Source organism: Melitaea cinxia, chromosome Z (assembly GCF_905220565.1).
Source record: "Melitaea cinxia chromosome Z, ilMelCinx1.1, whole genome shotgun sequence".
Taxonomy (NCBI): Eukaryota; Metazoa; Arthropoda; class Insecta; order Lepidoptera; family Nymphalidae; genus Melitaea; species Melitaea cinxia.
In genome coordinates this window covers 18113306-18140474 of record NC_059424.1, presented here as the reverse complement: position 1 = coordinate 18140474, position 27169 = coordinate 18113306, and the positions used below count along the sequence as shown (strand labels likewise).

The 27169-nt window shown below is 33.9% G+C and overlaps 1 protein-coding gene across 1 annotated transcript in view; it reads left to right on the top strand.

Moving 5' to 3' along the window:
* Positions 1 to 27169, top strand: part of LOC123668893 (glutamate receptor 1-like) — a 124183-nt gene that overhangs the window by 71223 nt on the left and 25791 nt on the right. Inside the window, exon 5 of the mRNA XM_045602585.1 lies at positions 23421 to 23674. Within this exon, the coding sequence (XP_045458541.1) occupies positions 23421 to 23674 (254 nt within the window). The remainder of the gene's footprint in view (positions 1 to 23420; positions 23675 to 27169) is intronic.

The following is a 27169-nucleotide window of genomic DNA, read 5'->3' as shown; positions in this document are numbered from 1 at the left end:
ACGTCAATTGATTGCGTAAGTCATCCAAGCTTGTCACCGTAAGATAGAATCTTATATCGAGTAGAATAACAAAAAATGTACAAGTGTACTTTCTCTTTTATACAAATATATATATTCACTTACCTTTAAAATTGTCGTTTAAAAAACAAATACAATAATTTTTTGATATATAAAAATAAAACGCCAAAATATATGCCGCCATATAACTGCAGCAATAGGATAATTATTTTCTGTATTCGTTTTTGTCAGGATAAGAAAGAATTACAAGAATTGCATGAAAGAAAATTTTGTAACTAATTGATATATTCACCAAAAAAAAATATATGTAGGTACGAAGATCAAAAAGTAATTTGTGCATAAAGCATTCATACATGTTACACAATTTTAAAAAGACGACGTCACGTCGCTGGTTTGCGGCTGTTGCGCTGGCGGTTGCGGATTCGATCCCCGCACATGAGAAACGTTTGTATTGGCCATATAGATTTTTAACGTGGTCTGGGTATTTGTGCGGTCCTTTTGGATCACCGTGCCTCGGAAAGCGCGTTAAGCGGTCGGTCCCGGTTGTTATTATGTACACCTGATAGCGATCGTTTCTCATAGTAGGAAATATATCCGCCACTACGCAGTGGAGCAGCGTAGTGGATTATGCTCTAATCCTTTTCCTACATGGAGGAAGAAACCTATGCCTAGTATTGCTGGCTAAAATGGCTCAACTTTATATCACTCACATGAATACACTCACACAGAAAAACGGTTCAAACATAAAAACGACTTCATTTTGTAATCTCATCATGAAATTATTTTTATACAACAAAGATCGCTGTCGAATCTCTCATCAACTTTACCAGTACAATGTTCGAGTTGAAAACATAAAAGTTAATAAAACTTAATGAGAAGTGGACACCTCCGTCCATTCATATCCTAATATCGCCGACCACATACAGAAACAGAAACAGCTAACTGTCCCTCGTGCATGTAATTACGAGTACTGGTTCACTTTGTACTGGAACGCTACAATGGAAAGCGTAATTACTTGTCTTTACAATACTTAAGTACTGTCCTAATGTCTACCATACGATGTTATAATTGTATGTAGGATGTGTTTGTGTGTGTGTGAAATATTTTATTTAAATATAGTGTATACAACACGAACTAGTAAATATTACGTAGACGATTTCAATCATGTGTTTGCATTGTAAAGTATTATAAAAATTCTATCGTCGCATTTTTTCAATAAAATAGACCAGCGTAATTTTTATGATATCGTTCTATGTCTACCTTTTTCGAGAAATATGAAAAAAACTAATTACAATACGCCATGCTTCGTTTTTAGCGTTCTATCTTCAAAATTTATTAAAAAGACAATTTACAAAAATACATAATATTTAAATGAAAAGTGTTACAACTCATTACATATTTGTGACTAAATGTAGTCCAGTAATAATAGATAGCAAATTTATTTTTTCTTTATGGTAACTTATGTAGCGAAAAATAATTTAAAAAAATTTGCGTGCGTACAAAATAATTTACTATTACTATGGAGGGGTTATTAAAAGTAGTTTTCGTTGCGTATGCCTCACACTTGTTATTTTTCTGTCATTGCTGATTTTCTCCTGTACATCTCGAAAATTTTAAGTTGCTAGGGAAATACGTTTTGTGGAATTTTTACCGTCTCTTTTGTTAATTCCGTAAATAAAATGACCTCAATATGATTCTAAGTTAATCTGCATTAAGATTTTTTTTTCTTTGTGAAAATGAAAATTTTACGATCTTAAACAAAAAAAAAATGATTTCTAAAACTTCTTAACAAAGGAAATTTTCTCTAAAAACTTATTTGTACCATTTACGATTTTCAATTTACACAAAGTGTATTTGTAGTGTATTAAAAAAATGAAATGAATATTTTCATAATCTGTATATTAATACGTGAAGCAAAAACTTTGTACCCCTTGTACGCACACTATCAAGTATTTGACTCGCACATGCATACTATAATTATATACTTTTTGGTTGATTGTCAAAGTCTGTAGTCAGTCTTTTTTTTTAATTTAAATTTTTAACTATGGACGAATTTAGATCACTGGGCGACCACTAGTAAAAATAAACCACCTATAAAGTCTACAAAGAAATTCGGTTATTAAATTTTCCATTTCCTATAAAAAATTGAAAAAATAAAATTTCCGAAAATGGCCTGAACGAAATTATCAATACTATAAATTAAAAAAAAGTGCTAGATAAAATATAATTCGATTTAAAAGTTTCGAGTACAGCAAAACAGCGGAATGTCATTGGTCAATTAATAAAAGCGGTAAAATTTTCTTTTTAAGTTGAAAGAGAAGTTTATAAGACGCTGAGATCGCGGTATCTACGGAACGGAAATAGAGCTAAGATCAGATTCTCAATCTTTGGATTGGATAGAGAAATCATTTGGGATTCGAATAAATCCAGATGGATTTGTGGCTAAGCCGCATAGATGTATTTAAAACCGGTTTCTGATAAATATACCATTTTAATCATTGCTCATATTAAAATAAACTTTAAAGCTATTGTCCATCTTTATCTATAACAAAAATTAAACAGCGAAATCGATGTACTTGCACAACATCCAGACGACTACATCAGATTGGATCTTTCTTTTGTTAATGTCAGGGCGAGATTTCATATATATAACTTTGCCAGGTCAACTAGTTATTATTCACTTCAACCTATCGCAGTCCACTGCTGGACATAGGCCTCCGAGAGTTTGAGTCAAAAATGACGTGAATTTATATGTTGCCCTTAGTCACTACGATGAGCAGGCGGTAGTTATTGTTATAAAGACAAAAAATTATTTTTGTATAGTTTTTTTTAAAATATGATTATGGCTGTATTTATCGTTAATAGAAAATTGTGATTCGTAAAGGATTATGTCACTTTGCACGATCTCGTCAATTTAACTGTTACGTATCTCGTATAAACATAGTTTGTCAATTACAAAATCTAATATTAATGAATAAATATACTTTTATAATTGCAAATACGAATATTGTTCAAATTTAAATGAATTTGTAACTAAATTTTTTTATTGAATTCTTAAACTTTAATTTGAATGTATTTTGAATGTATATGTGTTAATAACGTAATATATTTTTTAAATATTTTTACCGCAAAACGACTCCATTATATCTGACAATAAACGTATCTATATACACAACAAGGGTACTCATATCTCATGAAACGAGACATGAAAGTACAGTTAACCACGAGAACAGCCCCCAACGAATAATAGCCTTTATGTTACAAGCAATAAGAACATTTCGGGTGTCCACTGTATCTTCAAAAGTCGTAAATTATTTCTGGTCTGCTGCGTGACTTCAGAGAGAACTAACGATAAAGTTGCGGACAGTCTTTTATACAGCGACGCCAAGTAGGAAATGAAACAATAAATATTTATTTCGCAACAATGAGAGAAAAATTGAAAAGTTTACGTAACACGCTATTTATAGCTAACTTCGGTACGTATGAAATATTAGGGGTCAAAAGTTTGTGTAAAGCAACAGCTATTGAACCAATTTTTAAAGAGCTGAAAAGTTTAAATGTTCAGACAGAAAAATTTTCCTTTGATGTAAGACGTTGGCTAAGATCATGGAAACGTGTGTAATGAGCTTTATTGGTTTGCTACCCCTATAAAACATTGTTGTTTACTATTATTTACTATTCTTATCGTGTAAACTAATATTTATAGTGAGTTAGTGGGTAGTTAACAGTGAGTTTATTTATTTATTTATTTATTTTATAGTTACATCCACAGAATACATAGAAAACATTATATATGAATCATTATCACATTATTATCTAATGTGAGGTGAAGGCGATTTTTTTTAAATAGTTAATACATGTAATAAAAATGTCTAACAAGTTTCGTCGATCTAATATGATAAGGTGTTGTCAATATCTAAAATTGTAAATTTTCCACAATTAACGGAAAACACTAAAAACACGTACATACACATATTTTTATTGATATTAATATACTCTGAATTTAAATTAAAATATCACTTAAATAAATTTTACTAAATTTAATTACTTATTTGAAATTGTATTTACAAAAGAAAACAATCTACTGAAATAATAGTATCAAGTAAGTACCATACCTCCACTACAACGCCTTCTTAAGTATTACTCAGCTTTTGGACATACAATATATATTAACTACATCTTGTGTAAATCATGTACTCCCAACAGATACAAGTGTCGTAAATTTGCAATTTAAACTTCTCGTTCATTTCTCTTTAGTCGACATTCTACAATTATTAAAATTGTACAAAAATGTAGCAATGGGTAAAATAAGAAAAAGAATTAGAATGAAATTATTTTTAAAAATATAATTAAAAAATGTGTTGTATTACGCTGACTCATAGTTCTAACTGTTTAAGATAGTGAATAAAAACCTGGAGCGAAACTACGTCATGACATTAGAAAATACCAATGCCAATACCATTTTTTTCTGCATAATCACAAATCATTGTTCAGGATATTTTTAACAAAATTCCACAATAATCGTAATCGACCTACATAAATTGAAACTAACGAATATTCAATTTGAGCCCAACTGAACAGTTGGTCGAATTTGAATTAACTTTGTTTTTATTATAAATGTATCCTTTAAACTACTAGAAGTTTCTGTTTTCACGAATGAGAATACGAATAACAATAGGTACGATCTTGCTTATATTGCGAAGGGATGCAAAGTACGATAAATGGGGGAAGACGGTGAACCAACGCTGTTATTGGCTTTTGAGAGCATTGTTGGCCAACAACGCTCACATTGCCACCGCAGACTTATAATGTTTATTTTCTATACATTATTTTCTATTTTTAAATTAAGCGAACGTTCGAGCTACGTATGTCTGAATTTTCTAGTTTTAAACAGTCACTTCTCGGAACAAACAACTACTTATGCAAATGTGATTTTTAGAGCGTATCCAGCACTTTTTTATGTCGGAAATAAGCAATTCACAATGTATTTACGTATGGTTTCCACTTTAAAGATTTGTTCTTCTGAATATTTTTTATTTTTTTACATTTTATTCTATTGATAAATTTATCAGGGGATTTTAAAATTTAAATGCAATTCCATTTTTGAAAAAAAGAAACTAAAATGAATTGTGCAGGAAATTTAAAACTACAAATCGGTTTTAAAATATTTGTTAGTTTCATCGAATTTCGAATGTTTTATAAATACGGTCTATATTTGTAAAATGCTTAAATAAATATATAAACAACGCTTCAGTTATTCTAAATTGGAAACATATACGCACAAAATCTAAAACGAAATATCTTCGATGACATACAAATATTGTTTCAGAATTTTCCATAGATAAAAATCTTTTGAAATTTTCTAAACAACTTTTACATATTTATTGTCGTTTGCAACATCTATAGAATATTTATTCAATACTGATGCTAAAGTAAATTACAAAAAAATATATAAAAACGTGCAATTAGATATTTACGGTTTTCATCTCAAGGCACGGAACACCTAATCACCCAACTCGATACAGGCAACAATGGAGTTGATCCCACGTATTGTCGCTACAGAAGGAGAGGGATTTACTAAGACTCTGAATAAAACAAGTTGGCATCTCGACTGAACCAAGTAAATACCTTTGTAATCACGCAGCAAGAGTTCGTGCCAACGAAAGAAAGTTTGGATGGTGCGGGTATTAAGTTAATTATTTGCTATTCATGTGACAACTAAACTATATTTCATTTATTTCTGGTAACTGTACTTTACAAATTCATTTATTTATTTATTACTAGCTGACCCGGCGAACTTCGTATCGCCTAACAGTGACTTTTAAGTATTATCACAAATCTTTTGTATGGGAGTATAGAAAAGTGTTGTTTTTAGACTTTTTCAGGAAATTTAAAATTTTTTTTTTTAGAATTTTTCTCTCCGTAAGAACCATCCTCGTACTTCAAGGAATATTTAAAAAAAAGACAGCGAAATCGGTCCAACCGTTTTCGAGTTTTGCGCTTAGCAACACATTCAGCGACTCATTTTTATATTATAGATTTATCAATCGGCCACGCTACTCAATTGGTAGTTAGCGGATATTACTCTTACCTTAAAATGCGGTTGCTATCACGGGTCTATGATGACAACCAGAATCAAAAGCTCTATGTGTTCTCCGAGGTACGGTGGGAAAACCCACAAAAACCTTACACACAGACCAGAAACAAATACATATTTGTAAAAATATCTGCCTCTAGTAGAAATAGAACCAGCAACCGCCAGCGTTGACATTATTACTCGTACCACTACACTAGAACGGCAGTGATAATTTATCAATTATACAATAATGTACTAGGACAACAGCTTTGACAAAGAGGTGATGAAAGATCTATTAAAACTTCTCGAATAAGCACGATTTCTTTTAACTATCCGTACCTTATTGCTGTATTAAAACCAACATTAAATAAAGCATGTCATTATTAAGCATTCGCAAAAAAAATTTAGAATCAAATTATCTTATTTGAATAAAATTGACTTAATGTCTAACGATATATCCTTCGACTCGCATTTGTTATAGTGATATATTTACAACTGTTCAAATAACACCAATAAATGTGTAATTTGAAATGACATCGCTTCAACCATGTAAATATGAATCATTACATACATGTACATAATGACCATTTGTCTCTCTCGAGTGTTTATTTGTGCACACATAAATTAACTTCTAATGAGAGCATTCGAATGCGACTTGCTGCGTTTGGTGCATCAATTTCACGGATGAAATTTTTAATTACATCTGTTGTTCATACAATTTATACGAATTTAATCTCGATTCGCTTATTATAAAATAAATTAAGGTTGTATGATAAAAATTGAACAGAAAATAATGACAAACGCCTCAAACTTATTGACCCCAGTAGGATTTGACTGCTGTGTCACCGGAATTGGTATTGGATCCAGAATCATACACAACACACAAATCCTCATACAAACATCAATCCGCGACCTCTAGTATACCAGACAGTCACAATAACGCTAACGCAATGTCCAACAACGTTACATGAAATAAATTTAATGAAAACTCATCAAACAAGGGTGAAATTGAACGAGCTGTCTAATTTCTGACAAAACTATGAAATACAGTTTCAGTTTTATCAAGCGACATTTCAACTCCTATTCTCATTTCTTGACATTTCGAAATTAGTCAAAAACTCCAATTTAAAATCTCAATCCTCTATAATTTATGATCTCATGAGCACCGATATAAGTTAAAAAATGCGCTATCGATTTTATCGAGTCGAACGACAACTGTAATAAGTAAAACAAATGTTAACGTTTTACGTTTATTCACGTTCCGAATAACTGTTGATAATTTTCGCTAAATAAAATTTCAAGCGTGGCCCATTTAAGTACAGCCGGTTTCGGATTCTGTATAGGAATGGTTTTATCGACTTTCGATTTATTCAGCGAGTTTAATGTGTAAAACCCCGGATTTTACCCTAACCGTTCTGGGTTTGGATTCATTGCTCAAACTATAATGAATTTTATTACATTCACATTATACCGGTCGAAGATAGTTATGATCGCACGATTTAGTTTCATGCAGATCCGTGGTGACTGTTACCGACGTTCAAATAAATTATACCACTCCGTTATTAAAATTTGAACACCCATTTTATTATATATTACTACAAATGCTACTGTTTTATCACCGCGCTCTTCATAGATATTAGGTTTTTGAACGTCCCTGAGTTTACGTTCGAAAAATTTAAATCTTAGAAATGTCGTAAAAATTCTTATAAAAGTATCCAGCTTGTGAACTGATTCGATTGAACTTCCGCAATAGATTCAGTGACAAAAGATTCATCCGACCGACTGAACCATAAAATTACAAATAAGACGTACGTGAAGGTTCACTTAATGTTTAATTTTACAGAAATTCGTGGGAAAATTAGGAACAAAGTCTTATTTTCACAAAAATTTCAAATACAGACTTAGAACAATCATTCTGTCACTGAAAAAACTATAAAAAAGTTTGATGAGAACTTTAAATTTGTACTAATAACTCGTCTTCTTTATTTTTAAAGTATGAAGGTTCACGATCATGTTTATTGTATGTACGATTATATATATATTTAAACCCCCCCCCCCCCCTATAACTTAAGGGTATGAAAAATAGTTGTTGGCCTATTCTCAGTCCTACCCGATATGCACACAAAATTTCATAAAAATCGATCTAGCCGATTCGGAGGAGTATTGTAACTAACAATGTGACACGAGAATTTTATATATAAGATAAGCAGTCTATTTGTTAAATATTTTATACTGCAATATACGAATTTACACACTCAAAAGTTTATTCGTTCGTTCGTAGATCATATTTGTATATATTTACCAACTAATTTAAAACATTTGTTTACATGTGAAAATTGGTTTATTTCAAAACGTTAGTATGTTATAAAATATGCTAGAACTCATATGAGTCGTGAATTCGTGTGAGTAATCATAAATGTTTAGTAGAATATACATATGTTCGCACGTTTACTTTGTGAACACACGCTCATCTGTTCGCGGGTATTCAAAGTTGAACCGGCTTGAAATATCGAGCTACAGAGCATTTTATTTCAGTTCCATATCACATGCTTTAGTTTACAACTCAGTAAACAATAAATATTCGTATTTCTAAACTCACTGAATAGTTAGTAAATTTATTACTAGCGTATAGTATTTTTCATCATTTAGACTTTTTGATGTAAGTAACAAAACACGGGTCTGATTAATTATTGGAATTTTCTAAATTTGAATGCATTATTTTTAAGCCTTGGAATGCATGCAATTCCGGGAGTTATTGTTTTGATGATGATGAGAATAATTATTATCGCGCAATATGTAATATACAGCAAAACAATATATGAGATATTATGTGATATACACAATTCAAACTTAACTATACTACGTGATTTTATCATGTTTGTGGGGATAGACAAACAAAAACTATTTTTTGTTGTAAATTGATTCGTTGTCAAACAACTTATTTTTGTGCTTTTTGACCGACTTCAAAAAAAGGAGAAGGTTCTCAATTCGACTGTATTTTTTTTATGTATGTTACATCAGAGCTTTTACTGGGTGGACCGATTTCGATGATTCTTTTTTTTATCGAAAGTTAAGGCTTGCCATATGGTCCCATTTAAATATAATGGAGATTTGACTAGTACTTTGTGAGTTATATAATATATCGTATTTTCTTGACGGTATATGCGACACCCTACGTTTATACCTCATAACTTTTTACTGGGTGCACCGATTTTGATGATTTTTAATTTAATCGAAAGCTGATGATTATCATCTGGTCACATTTAAATCTCATCGAGATCGAGATAGAATTTTTTGATTACTCTTTGATAACGCATATTTACTTGATTATTTTTTCGTCTAACTACGTTGTATTTATTATTTGTCGATGTAATATTGAAATCGGTTTTTTTTTTTCGTTTGCGAGTAACACAATTTTTTTTTTCGTACAACACGTTTTTTTACGATTTCTTACCATGCCTAATTTTGTACTTTCCACTTCTAGACGATGTAATTAAATGAAACTTACATCTATCATTGACTGTAATTACCAACTTAAAATCAACTACAGTATTGTTAAAGTAGAAAACCTTGCATATTTTAAGATCTTCTGCTTTCAAAAAAGCTACTGTAATTAGTTTACCTCAACTCCTCTCATGTACTTGTACAAACCGCGACTAGTTACAATTTTTACTATGTGAGTAACAAAAAATAAAAGAATCCAGGCATCGTTTAAAACGAAGGCGAGAACTTGAATCACGGAAAGAATTTCTTGCGAGATTAATTACAAAATCGTTACTACTGCGCACGCAATTATATTTATCGTCCTTTGAATTGTAAAACTTACTCAAGTAAGCATTCTATTTTTAGTATTATATTGGTTTATTTTTAAGTATATTTGTGATATTTTCTTCACATTAAAAGTTGTATCGTGGCCTTTCTCAATCAATCAATTTTAAGATTATAGCCTTCATTAATTTTATTATTGTATTCTTACATTGATTTAAGATCAATCCCAATTAATACCTTCCGATATAAATTGATACATTTATCGAAATAATATCAGATAAACCAAATAATTTTACGCGTCAATACAAATATATTCTTGTGTTGATATTTGTTCGTCACCATTTGGAATATTGTTTCATGATTTCATTTGTCGTGTTACATTCGATTCAATTAAATTGATACAAATCCTTTATTCAATGGAAGATGGCAATATTGTAATAGCATAATATAAATAATTAGCACTATTAAATAATCAGTTAAAATAATTAATGATAAAGTTTACAATCCATTAATTATTTTCATTTTACAATAACTATGATATAATTAAGTCAACATTTTATAAAATGTGATATAAGTACCTACTAAACAACAACAACATTAGAACAATTTTAGTTTTGATTAATTTCAAACATAATCTATAAAACGAAAGATAGAACAAAGACCTCAATTCAACGCATTATTTTACTAAAATAAATGACAAAGTAATATTAATCGCCTTCGGTAGATAATTACAGTCTTTGACGCTTTATAATTTCGATAAAAACCTTTAACAAAATTAAAAGGTTTTGAATGTAAGCAAAAGAAAAATTGAGCTCAGGACCTCCCACTGAGTGATAATGGCTGGTTACGAAGAAGGAGACTATTCGTATATTACTAATATTCAAATATAAATAAACACTACCATTTCTTAATTAAATGAAAATTCTAGTACAATATAATTTTTAGGAGTAATTTCTTTAGGCATATTATGCGTTGGAGCAACGGTTACAGCACTGGTTTGTGGCTGTTGCGCCGGCGCGGCGGTTGATGGTTCAATCCCCGCACATGACAAACATTTGTATTGGGCATACAGATGTTTGACGTGGTGTGGGTGTTTGTGTAGTCCTTGTATGTCTCCCACCGTGCCTCGGAGAGCACGTTAAGCCGTTTGTTATCATGTACACCTGATAGCGATCGTTACTCATAGTAGGGAATATATCTGCCAACCTTCATTAGAGCAGCGTGGTGGATTAAGCTCTAACCCTTCTCCTACATGGGGAAAGAGACCTATGCCCAGCAGTAGGATAACACAGAACACATAGATACACATAACACATCGATATATTTTCCAGACGGCCAGTTAAAGTTACGTGATTTGTGATGTATATTCATATAGCTATTCGATTTCAATATTCAGTAAATAGTACAAAACCAAAAGGAATATTATTTTTTATTTTTATATAGATAATATAAATATACCGGTTATATAATTGTATGAAATGATTTTTAGAGTAACATCAATCATAGATGGAGTGATACTATCTTTATATATATTGTTTTTAATTTTTATATTATTTTTACAGGTCTGTGTTTATTTTAAACTAGCCGACCCGTGCCTACTTCGTTGGGCGTTAATTATTATTATATTAACCAAATAACATACTTTAAAGAACAAATTTTATAGCACTTAAATAAATAATATGTTGCTCCAGTATATTTATTATTTTAAATTACAGAACCAAATAACATAGTTTAAAGAACAAATTTTATAGCACTTAAATAAATAATATGTTGCTCCAACGCCATCTATCAAAAATCGAGAAAACGTCGTCGATAGACTAAAATAAGACTAAATTAATAACGTCGAAAGACTAATAAATTGTTTTCTAAGTGGCGATAGATGGCGCTAGTTTAATAACCATTTTGATGTTATATTTTAATCTTTTTCTTATTTACTGAATTTTTCGTTTAGTTACAATAAAATATAGCCTATGTCACTCCTGAATAGTGTAGCTTTCTGTTAGTGAAAGAATTTTCATGATCGGATCAGTATTCGCGAAGATTACCCCCTACATATACCCCCTTTTCGTCAAAACGGCCTTAGTTCGTATGTAATGGCTATTTTTTTTTTTATTATTATTTTTTTTTTTTTAATTGACGAATGTGTATTTTTGTTACTAAGCAACGAATATAGAAATGTATTTTTCTTCTTTCTCCTTTATTTTTTATTTCTATTCCTTATTTAAATTAAGTGATAAATGATTGTATTATTTGTCGTTATTCAAATATATTAAAGTATAATGATAAAATTTTAAAATTTTTCGTTTCCGAATTTTAGATAATAAAAATAATCGGAATCACAATTAAAATTTATAACGTTTTTTATACTCTCTATCCAAAATGAATTTGCTTTATTTACCACGTTTTTAAAATTAATTTCTTTTTGAAGTTTTTGACTTCTTTTTAACAGACTTCAAAAAGAAGGAAGGTTACACAATTCGACCGTATATATATATATATATCGTCGTTTATGAATCGATTTTGATAATTCTTTTTTATTAGAAAGGAAATATCGTAAGTGTGGTAACATGATAAGGAAAACAGGATCTGATGATGAAATCTCAGAGAAATCGAGGGAAACCCTCGAAAATCGTAGTGACGACTAGTGCGTTTGTTAATTTTTTTCGTCTATTTACGTTGTATTACTTGTCGATGTAATTGAGGTCGATTTTTTTCGTTTGCGAGCAACACAATTATTCTTTGTTTATATGGTAAATAGAGAATATAGTTTCTTTTTTTTTTTTTTTTTACTTTTGTCATAATTTGTATTCTTGATCTTTATTTGGTTTGTTTTATTTAGTTGGTTGATTCTGTCTATTTCTTGGTCTGGTTTGTTAATTATGTTTTATTTCGAAATATTTCGTTAACTATTACTAAATGCTCTGTAAAAAATTTTGAATCCGAATTCATAAAAAAAAATCTTAGAAACACACTCGCACCGTATATTTCGCAATATCTAAAATAAAAACAACGTATCACTTCGATATGAAAAGTAGCCTATGTCTTTTTCGAGATATCATAAGCACACCAAAGTTCACGTTAGTCGTGAAATTGGAACAAACAAAAACAATTTCAGATTTATAATTTTATAATAATATATAACAAATAGAGTCATGTCGAGTTTAAACTGCTACACATAGTAACGAATAGCAATAACATACCCAATTTCGCAAGAAAGCTGAAATACGTTTCTTTTGATAAAGAAAATCATCTAAGACTGTGGTTGTTTCCAACGGAATTCCGGCCTTGTCGCTCAATGAACGTGATTCCTCTCCAGACATGATTACATCTTTTCTTATATTGCAATATGAATGGGCCCACCGCTGGCCGAGAAGGCAACCCTATCGAAATCGTGACTTCGTCTTCATTCTCAAACATAAAGAAAATCAGCTATTCCCTGATTATTTCCCTAGGTTATCTTTTGAGATAAACCTTTGCTTAAACAGACAACTAAGGAAATAAACTTGATTTGTTCAAAATAGGCCTTTATTTAAACTTGATTCGATCTCAAGTTTGAAAGTCGAATACAAAATAATAATTTATTAGAAGCTGTCACAAAAATCATTCGTATGTGTATAATAAATGACTGAAACTCTAAACTAAGTTTGAAAAATCTTTCAACAATCTATAAATGAATTATTTACCTGAAATATGGACGTCGTTGAATATAGACAACATGCGCGATTACGGTTTTTTTATTTTGTTTGAAAAAAATCTAATTTTTATACATTCGTTGCATTTCTTTTAAATACGTACACATATGTCAAAAATATGCAAACGTAATGTTAATACACTTTAATACACTTTATTGTACACCAAAAACAGAAATGATACATAGCAAAGAAAGAAAAATATTAATTATTTAGTAGTAATTATTTACATACCAACAAATGTTTATATATTTTTAGATTAATAGAAATTTCAGCGTCAATGTTGTATATAAAATTCTCGTGTCACAATGTTAGTTAAAATACTCCTCCGAAACGGGTGGACAGATTTTTATGAAATTTTGTGTGTATATCGGGTAGATCTGAGAATCGGCCAAAATCTATTTTTCATACCCCTAAGTTATAGAGGGGAATTAAGGAGTTTATAACATATATGGCAAAACAACGTTTTCGGGGTATGCTAGTTTATATATAATTCTTTATAAGTCTTTCTCATAACTTCCGACAAAATTCGTCCAATTTTACTGTGAAATATAACGGAATGAAAACAAATGTTTTTATTTAATTTGTGAGACGAGAAGATATTGTCTAAACGCAAACAACTCAAATCACCACAGCGATCACAAAAGCAAAGCATATTTACGGATTTAACTGCTAATATTTCTCAGTGACAATAACAGCGAGGCAGAAAAAAATCAACAAGTCAAACGCTTCTGAGGCTTAAATTGAGCTGATACTTTAGACTTGGTATTGCTAGACTTGACAAAAATAAAGAGAACTTTTCAATCCGAATTTAGTATGTAAAAAGACGGGCAAAGTTCGTGCAACTATCGTAGCAAGTGCAGGGTAAGTTTGAACTCGAGATGAGTTTGAAATGAACAAACATAGATTGAGAACATTATAGTTTGACGAGTAGATTAAATTTATCTTGCGATATTTCGTTAGATGCTATAATATCTTTTTCATAATCCTATCTACCGTTACAGCAAATCTTAGAAACAGAAATTATAGTTTCAGTCTATCAGTATTCTTCAGTATGATATTCACTTTCAAAATGAAATAATATTTGAAGTCTACAGATTTAGAAATAACTATACTATAAATTAATATTCCACTATATTGATTAAAAATCTACTTTAAATAATAATCTAATTTTTTATTATTTTAATCAAGAAGCTTTACTTTTTTGAAGAAATCCTTTTTTTCTTTATTACCAACCGCATTGGTTCAAACATTGGCCAAGACGTTGGCGTGACTCAAATCTAACGATAACACCTCCATTACGTACACGTCAACCCTCTTCTAGCCGTCGTCTTCGCAGCTGTAATCTTTTCGCGGATATTACCCCCAAATTATGACGACATCCATCGCTGCATAATGAGTCTCTCGTGATGAATGACGTGTTTCATCTTCCATTGACATTTTCATCAAATCGACCCAGAAATCGCTTTTGTGTCACGTTATTAAAACATGAACAGTTTCAATTCAATTATATTAAATGTTTTTTAATGTTTACTTACTGTGATTTAAGATTATTATATGTATTTATATTTTTAGATACTGACTTTGTGATTTAGTTTTTTTTTTTTTTTTAAAGTAATAATAAGCTTTATTTAAACGGTTTTACTTAGCTCACCCCGTTTGTTTTATTTTTTATTATTCTTGGGTCAAATTTAGTAATTCAAATTTCACCCTCTTCCTGTCAACCGATTAATCTGAAATTTTGTATACACTTTGGATTTTGGTGACAATACAATTATGTTTATTCATTATCATTATAAATTCAAGATGGCCGCCGCTACAAAATGGCGGATAATTTATGTTTTATTAATCCCATCAATATGGGTATCAAATGAAAGGGCTCAACAAGCAGAATACAATATACTATAAAAAATTGAAATCCAAGATGGCGGCCGCTACAAAATGGCGGATAACGTAGGTTTTATCAATCCCATCAATATGGGTATCAAATGAAAGGGCTCAACCAGTATAATCAATGTACTATATAAAATTAAAATCCAAGATGGCGGCCTCTACAAAATGGCGGATAACTTAGGTTTTATCAATCCCATCAACATGGGTATCAAATGAAAGGTCTCAACAAGTAGAATACAATTTACTATGCAAAATTGAAATCTAAGCTGGCCGCCGCTACCAAATGTCTGATAACAATTTTTTATCAATCCCACCAATATGGGTATCAAATAAAAGGGCTTGACAAGAAGAATACAGGGCACTATACAACCTCAATATTTAAGATGGGCCTTGCAATAATGAAGCACTAAATGAATTAAACAGAATGCGAAATAAAAACTAAAAACTAGAAAATAAAAATAGGTAAAAAAACTTTTTAAGTTAAACGGTTTTATGTTAAACATACATTGCAATGTTTAAGATAAATGTACTAAAAACCAAAAAATAATAAAATAGATACAGTCGTGGGAATTATAAACATATGCATAGACTTGACTAAAATAAAACCGTGGGGCACGTCAATTGTCTACAAATTATCGACTTAATGTGCGATAGAAGAATCGTTTAATTCGTCGTTAAAATAGGCAGTTGGCCCGCAGACGGTGAGGAAATTACTTACTATTTTCTTGCTCATGGAAATTCCAATAGTTATACACTCCATGTAAATAAAAGAGATGTTTCAACTAGTTTATCGTTGGACATTCACACTGCTGGCTGGCGAGGAATCGTTTCACTGCTCGTAGTTTGTCTTTAATCGACAAAACATATGATAAAAGTACTACTCGCTCACCACTATGAAACCCTAAAACTCGCTTATAATCGAGCTTGCTAGCTTGTTTCCACATTCTAGCCCTACTTATCACACGTCCATCGTTGTCGGTTGAACAACTGCCTAATTATAGTGTAACATTACATAATTGTGTTTGCTCGCAAACGAAAAAAAAAACCGACTTCAATTACATCGACAAGTAATACAACGTAGATCGACGAAAAAATAGTCAAGCAACTACGCGTTATTAAAGATTACTCAAAAAGTAGTTATCAGATCTCGATGAAATTTATATGTGACCACATGATAAACATCAGCTATCGATTAAATTAAAAATTATCAAAATCGGTACACCCAGTAAAAAGTTATTACGGATTTTCGAGAGTTTCCCTCAATTCCTCTGGGATCCCATCATCAGATCCTAGTTTCCTTATCACGGTACCAAACTAGGGATATCCCCTTTCCAACAAAAAAAAAATTATCAAAATCGGTACATCCAGTAGAAAGTTATGCGGTATAATACAACGTAGGTCGACGAAAAAAGCGTCAAGTAAAAACGCATTATTAGATATGACTCGAAAAGTAGTTGTTAGATCTCAAATAAATTTAAATGGGACCAATTGGCACACACCACCTTTCGATTAAAACAAAATTTGTCGAAATCGGTCTATCCGGTCAAAAGTTCTGATGTAACATACATAAAAAAAAAAAAAAAAAAAAAAAAAAAAAAAAAATACAGTCGAATTGAGAACCTCCTCCTTTTTTGGAAGTCGGTTAAAAACAAACATTTTAATCAACGATTGTAGACAATTGACGTGCCCCACGTTTTTATTTTAGTCTAGTCTATGCATATGTTTATAATTCCCACGACTGTATCTATTTTATTATTTTTTAGTTTTTAGTACATTTATCTTAAACATTGCAATGTATGTTTAACATAAAACCGTTTAACTTAAAAAGTTTTTTTACCTATTTTTTTTCAATAAATATTTTTAACGAGAGGTATCAATTCCAAAATTTAATTATGCATAGGGTATAATTACATTTAAAAAAATTGAGTTGAGACTGAACTCCTATATGGATTATTAGTACAATCCGTGTTAAGGAAGATTTTAAATTTTTGAGATTTTTTTTAGAAGAGTTATTTATAATAGTTATGTTTTTATTTAATGCTGCAAGTAATTTTACGATTTTTTAAATTAAATTTGAGGTAATTTCTAGTAAAATAAGTCAAAAAAAACATTTTTTTGTTTTGGCTCTACAGTTAATGTCGGGAGCTATTAATTTGATTTGAAAATATTTTTTTAGAAACGTACCAGATCTTGTCAATGGAATATCATATAAGTGCAAGTCTTGAAAAAATATAATCAGCTTTGTCTTACATGACTACATGAAAATATAAAATTATAATTATCGCCGTGGCAATATAACGCCGCCGGGCGGGTCGTAAAAGGCGACCGAGGGCGAAACCTAGCTCAAAATCATCAGGGTTCTGGAGAAGGAAAACTTCATTCGAAACCCGAAATGAGGTCTCCGTAAAGCATTCGTGGCATCGCTCTAAAATGCGAAAGACTCCTGCAGCCGAACTGGCTTCACACGTATCGACTCGTCGTTCCTGTAGGCCTAGCCAGTGAGGTCGAGAGGGTGGCGCAGAACTTAGACAACTCTGTGTTTTCCTGAAGAGTGTCCTAGGCGATACAATGTCTGTCTGACACTGACTAAATCGTCTACAACAGAAGGTCAATGAATTATCGTCCCTTAAATAAATTTATCAAGTCATTTATAATTTCATGTCATCGGGATTTTACTAGAAACAAATTTTGAGAAAATTCGTCTGTTATTCCTTAGTTGAGTACAATCTCATGAAGTAAAGGTATTTTTTGTTTCTGCCTCTTAAAAAATCTTCTAATGACGCATTGCTCTTTATATTGTTCGCGTGGATAAGTCTAAATATCACTGTTACACCCGTTCTAGTGCAGTGGTGTGCTTTCTTCTCAGATATATTTGCATTTCTACAAATATATTTTCCTGATTATTATTTGCTTTAATGTATCGCCACCTTTGCCTGGCATAAACATATGCACATAAATCTCGGTTGAAATATATATTTTGCTGTAACTGATTTATTTAAATATGTTATTATTATTATTTTTGCTATTTATTATGCTGACATACCCACAGTGTGTGCCAGGTTTTAATAAAGTTTCTCTAGATTACAAAAATGTTTTATTCGAAGCACATTTGATGAAAGTATCAATAACAATTTGCTGTGTTGTTACGACATTAAGAATATAGTCATCCCCTCTCTTCCCGTGGGTGCCGTAAGAGGCGACTAAGGGATAACACAGTTCCACTACCACCTTGGAACTTAAAAAGCCGACCGATGGCGGGATAGCCATCCAACTGCTGGCTTTGAAATACACAGGCCGAAGACGGGCAGCAGCGTCTTCGCTGCGACAAAGCCAGCCCTGCGGTCTGTATTAGGCTGAAGTGATGAGTGATGATCAATAACAAATCTAAAATACCGTGTTATAGTTTCATAAGATTTCACTACCAGTAACCACTAGTTCACTACGAGTAAACTTTAAAATGTCAATTTACCGATCAACTTAAAAAAAAAGAGATCTAGGTAAAAAACAGACACCTCCATATACCACATGGACAAAAATATATTACTATATTTATCTAAAACTAGAATGACATAATATTATTCAACTATTTGAAAATTGACGTGATACGATTTTGTTCTCGACGAGTACGTTTTAACCCGCATTCGACACGAGTTAATTGGTTTACATGACGAATTTTAACCGCACTTTTGTAAGCTTACCGCAATCGCATCTGAATGAAAACCAGACTTTTTGACATTGAAGTGTAAATTTCAAACTAGTAACGCTTATAATGAAAGTTACGTCGGCTTAATTGGTGCCAAAAGTCACTTTTCAGATTCAGTATATGTAGTGTAATAATTTTCTGTGGTGAATTTAAGATCGAGATATTTGTATATGTTGTACAGCCTACGTTTGTAATTTATTAATTTTATTATCTGCACTCAAATGCAATATTTTGGGTCTGTGGACAAGCGTCTGACAACTATTGATCTCCGATATATTTCATAACATAAGCTATCATGAAGTTTTTATTATGCATAAATTCGAAATAAGCGGCATTAGTACACATACAATCTTTTACTGACACACAAATGCCAAAAGGTATAACTTCGCATTATGCAGAAAGTATCAAAAATTCGACGCCTGTGTATTTATTCATCGTAGTATAACATATATAAATTATAATGCATTATGGCATTAATTCGAATGAATTCCACAGAAAATTTTACGTGTTATTTAATAATACATTACACCGCATACCGATGCGTCGCATCGCTTGCCTGGGAAAGCATTATCAATAAAGACCATCTTCTTCGGATCAAGGCGAATGGATTTACTACTGAAATTTGTACTTCTTTCGAATTTTAGTATTAAAAAAAATTGTTTTTAATAAAAAAGCTACCAATAGTTTATAATATAAATACAAATAAATTATTACTTCTTTAAAAAATATATATAAACAAAAGCTTTTATTAAGAATATAATAAAATAGTATGAATATCAAAACAAACATTGAATATTTTTTTAAAGACTTTTTAAGACTTAAAGACTTAGGGTGTGATCTACAATCGATACCGAAGCCAAAAATATAGTTTTTAGAATGTTTGTCTGTTTTTCTGTTTGTCTGTATATATGTCCGGAATAAACTCAAAAAGTAGGTACTGCATGGATTTACTTACATACATAACTTACTTACTTACAAATTTGGCATGAATATTATTAAGAAGTCGGGTCAATATGTAGGCTACATATTATCACGCTATCACCTACAGGGAACGAGCAGTGAACCTTTATTTCTTCAACACATTCTGTAACAACGTGTAATCTAACGACGCATATTTGAATGTTGTTGTTATTATTTTAATAACCATGTCATAAGCTAGCTTCACACTATAAATAAAGACATTCTGTAGTATATTTAGTATCAGCATTGCACCCGTGCGAAGCCAGGGCGGGTCACTAGTTAAGAATAAAGCAATCTAAAAAGGTTTTAGCGAGACATAATAAACGAGTACAAACACGACGAATGATTTTATTTATAGGTTTAGTTCCTGTGGTCGCCTTACGCTTTCATTATCTGAACAGCTTGTTGACACCGAGCTTAAATTGTCACCGAACTTATATAACTGTGCCTTTCAGCTTAATTGGAGAAAAGTAAATGATTGACAAAGTGGTTTGAAAATTTTCCGAAACACATTAAGGGCATTTTATCAGTGAATTATTCCAAAAATGAACCAATAATAGGTAGGTGTATAGATATACAATATACAGCTCAATTCTAATAGTGCAAAAATTTATTGTAAAAATATAATTCGTTGGAAGTGCGTTTTCAGCAACTTCAACGGTTGAACAGCTTCGATATTGAGTTTTGTCAGTCAATGTCCTCGATTTGTGCCCGAGAGGTTCACGAACAACCGAAATATTTGAAATTTTATTTGGTTTAGCAATTACTGAAAAAAAACACGTAAGGTCTACATGGTTGTTTTTTTTTCATCAACTTGAATAAGGCGACGTTTGTTATTAGCTAGTTTTAATTACTTATTTGGTCTTTAGGATATTGTTCGATTTTCATCATCCAATCTTTATTGATTTTAATACCCTTTTTTTCGGTGACTGTTTATCAAAACTGTCGCTAATATATATTAGGTCGGGGATAAAGTTTCTAAGATTTCACATAATTTATTAATTAAAATATATATTATGTAAAATTTTGATCGATAACTTGCCGCCGTCTCGTAGGTAATGATAGGATTTCTTTGCTGTAGAAATCTTGGGACTTCTCATTGAAAAACGGCGACAAGTAGTTTTTCCTCGAATCCTCTTTTGATATTAAATTTAAATAATCTAAAGCAATCTGAAGAAACTAAAACAGATGGAACAGGATTCGAGATCGGGGCTATATGGTGGATGCATTTAACAACTTCCCAGTAAAATTCTCTCAGTTTTTGTTGAGCGGCTAAGACGTATGTGGTCGGGCGTTGTCGTAGTGAATGACCAAACCTTTTCTGCTTGATCAATCTGACCGCTTATTCTTAATTTATTTCTTAAGCCTCATCAGTTGTTGACAGTAAAAATTCAAACCTTTTTTTTTATCCGACGGTAAAAGCATTATAGTAGTCACATTGAATGATGCCATTCCAATCCTACCATACACTCAACATCACCTTATTGCATTTCAACCCATATTTCGTAAGTCTATGCAGCTTGACTGACCTATGACTACGATATCTTTCTTACATTCTTATTGTAGGTGATTCGCTTTTAGTCACCACTGATCAATATTTTCAAAAATGGTTTGATATCATTACGTCTTAAGAGAGAATTCTTTCTTTTCCGTGAATTCATGTGGCACCCATATATCGGGCTTTTTTGTATAGCCAGCTCTTCTCGAATGGGTTAAAACTGTATGGTCAATCTTCAGATCCAAAACTATATTGTAATTACTCAAATGCCGATCTAGCTCCACTTTTTCAAAAATTTCGTCAAGTTTATCCGTGAATGAGCGACCAAAGTGAAATGTGTCTTTGACATCAAATTACCCAACTGCAAACTGGCACTGCATTACGTCCATAAACGTCACATATTTTTTTAGCAGCTTGAGTCGCATTATTCCCTTTTTAAAATAAAACTTTAAAATTGGCCTAATTTCTTTCGACATGCAAACAAATGAAAGGTGGTAGGAAATTGTTTTTTAATTTTTAATTTAATTTTTAAAGTTTCCCTTTATGTGGTATCAAAACCAACCAGTTACAAATAACACAAGCAAAAAGATTTTTCCTCCGACCTATTATTTATCTTATTGCATGTCTAAAATAAAACATTTTGTCGTAAATTTTTTTACCAAAACATATTTGACACAATTATTTGGTAATCTTTAGAATAATTTGGTTAATGGTTCTATCCATCCTTATCGGTGGTTTACGTCTCCTGATCGTTATAATAAAAATTGTTTAGTTTGAAATCGGAACAATAGTTATTAACGTTTTTTGAAAGTTATTTTCAAAAGACATTCGTCACTAGGCACTTATTATACATGGCTAGTGACTTAAAATAATGTAAAGAAGTCGGAGTGAAATAATGAAATAACTTTTTATCCCTTTTTAAGTTTCGAAAAAGTACATTCCTTGTACCAGGTATATTTTAAAAAAGGTTATAAATCTACGTTTAATTAATTTATCTTGTAACATAAAATAAAATAAAACTCACTTCATATTCCAGTGAATTGAAAAACTAGAAGATTTTGCATTAGCAATATTAATTACTTAGGAGTCTCTTTTACCCTTTGAAATTAATTGCCGCGGACCTTTATTCTTTAAGTGTGTCCCATCACTTAATCAGTTTCAAACTGACTTTGAAGTGGATGGCTTAAAGAAGTTATTTATTTTTTGCTTTAATAAAACCAGAGACGTTTACCCCTAGTTTGTGAAGTCATAAGATAGTAAAAGACAAGGAATTAAGTTGCAATGCTTTATCAAACGAAATATACCCAAATTTCAGCGCATTCGTAAAATTTTTGTGGAAGTGAAGTGTAGCTATTTCATACGAAAATTTGAATATGTCCTAAATGTTTGGTACTAGTGTAAAACCTCGTAAACACATAAATAAAAACAAAATAAAAACCTGTGTGAGTTTGTTGATGCAGTACTTGACAATTTATGATAATTTGTATGAGAACGACAGACACATTGGAAAAAATCAACGATTCTCACAATATCCGTTCTTGTCAGATTTTTTTTATGCAAAATTCATTAAAATTAAACAAATCTTTGGCTTACGTAAATTAATTGATTTATTTATAAAAAAGTTAAAACATATGAATAGTTTCTTCAGAACGTTAAATTTATCAAAACTTAATTACGTCACATTTTTTTTTAAATAAAAATTGCACTACATTCAATCTTAAATACGAATGTATATAAATTATATCTTTCATAAACCATATTGTAAAACATTGACTATCCAAAAACAGACGTTAAAATAATTATTTTCTCTTGCAGGTCTGCTCCGCTTACAGCAATTGTACCAGAGTCTCCAGCCAGGAAAGGCATCTTTTCGCATTACAAATGTAAAACGTGTAGCTAATGCAACCGAGGTGGTCGAATTTCTTGGCTCGCTCGAAATGTTGGATCGCTGGAGCAACAAATATGTTGTACTCGACTCAAGCACTAAACTGGCTAAAGATGCACTAATTCTGCACGTACGTGACGTGAGACTTGGCCGACGGAACTACCATTACTTCCTGAGTGGTTTGGTGAGTATCCCGACCAGTCATCGTTAGGGCGATCTACGATATCTCCAAACGATCTCGTTTCCAGGTATTATGCTGAAAATTGAGATTGTTACCATTTCGATACGACTTTAATTTTTATAAATGGATTTTGGTTATGGGAGTATAGCAATAAAATTGCAATAAAATGCATTGAGTTGGCAATTTTAAGCAACTATACTGATATGGTTTTCTGTTTTACAAATATTGTATTAGGTAATAGTTATTCATGTTATTTAAGATTATATTGCGTTTTATGTTTATTACGTTTTATTATTAATAGTTTAGAATAATCACAGAAAGTTTTAATCTTCTTTGCAATGTATACAAATAAATAAAATTAGAGTGTCTGTTTGTAATATTAAAATAACCGCTTTTTACTAAATACATATGGATGTATACACCGTACATATATCTAAATAACATTTTGTACAATTTTTGTCTGTCTGTCTGTTTGTTCTGCCTAATCTTTGTAAATATTATATATAATACATATGCATTTAATATATATATATATATGTTACGGCCCTAGCCAGTCCAGCAGAGCCTCAGAGGTCGGGGCCCATCAGCGACCTCCCGGCGGACTGCCTAGGGTCGGGTACGGAATACCTATGGCGATCAGGATATGCGGCGTGAGCAAGCAAATACAAAAAAGGGGTTGAAAAATAAGAAGGAAATTGCACTTACCTTCGAAGGGCAGCTAGGGTCTATTGGGATCGAAGATCGCCAGGGAACGTGTATAGGTCGTGTGGTGTGGTGTGACGTTAAGTGTAAAATAGGTGTCCTGACAGTCCCCGAAAAGGAGGCCCCAGGCCCCCAGACTTCGACAGTGAGTAGACACCCCCAGTCACTCGCGAGCAGACACGTCACAGAATTGATTATAACGAAATAAATAACTCAGTCAATACACAAGCAGTTACAGTCACAAGCACAGCAACAAATATTTACAGTTAAGTTATAAGCACAGCAATTAAATATTTACAGTTACCAAATAAACCGTTAGATATATTCACAGGACTGCGTGCGGTCACGCCAGCAAAGAGTCCGAACCCGACATTGGGGTTCTCATAAAGCGACACAGAAAATTGCGTTCGTGCAGAGCGAACTGGAGACTTCACAGTTAAGTTATAAGTACAGCAATTAAAACGGTAGCAGTAAAGTAAGTAAGTAAGCAGTTAATAAACCACGAGGCACGCGCAAAACAATAAGTCCAACAATAGGAACTGGCCGGCCGTCGAGAAGCGATACGGCCACACCTTGCAGAGCGGACGCGAGACTTTATTCGCCGTATCGAGCAGCGATACGTCCGCTACCGTGAGAGCGGAATCGAGACTGTTGCAGCTAAGCGGCGCGGGAGACGGCGACGGCGGGGAGCCGTGCCACCTGGCGATATCACCGATGAAGCCCATACAGAAAAAAAGCGTCGCTAACGCAGCGAAATGGTATTACAAAATCATAAGTAATAAATGGACCGCCTACTAGATGTAAGAAACGACAGAACAAGCGGACCGCGAACTAAACCCTAACGCAATCGCTTTAAGGCGCGATTTGGCCTAAACAATCCCCCGTCCCGGACAGAAGGGCATTATGTCCGCGAGCAAATCGGTAAACGAAACAGGGTCGGATCGGATCAGGTCAGGGACCCCACGGCAAAAACAAAACAGCTAAGTGCGGCCACAAAGGCTTCAGTGCTGAGGGCACTTACAAGTTTCAGATGAACGGCCTTAGTGGAGAGACACACGAACACGCACAGGTAGGCTCCATGTGAGCACGCGTTACGAAAGCAGGACGACTTGACTAAGACAGGGCCAGCGAAATTAGTTCCGACTCCAGCGAATGGTCGGATGGCAGTGACGCGATCGGCTGGCAAGTCGCCCATCATAGGGTGAGAAATGGCGGCCTTCAGTTTGTAGCACGGGATACATTTAAAGATGACGCTCCGGATGGTGCGTCGGCCCTAAGACAGGGCCAGCAAATTAATTCAGCTCTTCCCCTAGGAGCGGGAGGCTCCAGGCCTCCGATGCCAAACATTCGACGTGATTCAGAGCTCCAGGGGAGCCCTAGTCTTCCCACCAACCAAATAGAGGCCACACAATGTTGTGAACCCGAGTCCAACAAGGCGCGAGATGTTAGACAGTCGCCCTTCGGGTTGTACACCTGCACTGAGGCTGTCTGCAAAAGGACAGTTTGACAGCTTAAAGGCTCAGTGGAGGTGGCCGTGGTGGGAGATAGGGCGGCAGCTACCTAGTTGGAGCTGCCTCCATCGGACCAGTCCTCGCGCCGGGGGTCCTCGTAGCGGCAGTCAGGTGACAACTCGACCACCGGCGGCGAGGTAGCGCTAAGCGGAGAGGCCCGGAACTCAGAGGGCCCCGGCCTAGCGGGCCGGGACAGATAAGAGGTCCTAGGGACCTGGTAAGGTCGCCGACTCCGACCAAGGGGGGGAGGGTGGCGCTCCAGTCGCGGCCACTTAGCTAAGGGAGGAGACAGTGGTCTTGACGACAGCTGAGTGGCGTCGAACTCTCTCTCGACCCGCTGAGGAGGGGGGGTGCAGACCCCCCCGCCCCTGGCAGGGTGACCCCCCAACTGCTCAGGGGAATGTCCCCTGTTCAAGCCGGGGGAGCAGTGGTTGGTGGGCGAGCGAGAAGCGTCACGCGCCAGAGGGGGCTGACTAGCGCCCCCGCCCGTGGCAGAGGCGCGGTCGGAAGGGGCGCGATGAGGAGCGCTGAACGGGCCCAGGCACAAGACCTCATGATGAGGACCCGAGCAGTGCGGACAGGGCCGCTGGTGCGGACAGTCACTCTGAAGGTGCCGCTCCAAACAGGAGAAGCACCAGCGGCGTTCGCGAGCTATGGTCCGCCTCGCCTTTGCAGGCTTAGCCCACAGCTTCGGGCAAGCCGCGGATCGGTGCTCAGACCCGCGGCAGTAGTTGCACGGAGGAGCCTCCCTGGCCACTAGGCCGGTATACGTAGGAAGAGGGCGGAGCCCTCCGGAAGGAGCTCCAGCTGCCTTCCACGGTGTCGGCGATGACCTCCCGGGCGGGTTCCGCCTTTCAGGTGCCCTGGAGGTGTCGGCGGCGCCCGCTGCGTTTGTGACCTGCCTGCACTGTTGCTCTAAAAAGAGCAGCAGGTCTCTAAAAGACGGAATATGATCCGCTCCGTCCCCGCCATAACTCTCCTCAAAATGGATCCGCAAATCGAGGGGTAGGCGGGACAGTACGAGGTGGAGCAACAAAAAAGAACCTCCGGCCCCTTCGTCGACCGGAAGCTCCAGGCGCCTCAGCGAATTGCACGCGACTACGACAGGATTAATAATATCCTGACGTAGCCTCGTCCTGTCAGTCAGTAGCGGGAGATTCAGAAGCTGTCGGGCATATTCGTCAGCCAGCAGCCGGGTGTTTGCGTACCTCCTCTCTAGGAGGTCTCTTGCGATCAAGTAGGAGTCGTCGGCCAACTTCAAGTGACCAACGACCGCAAGGGCCTC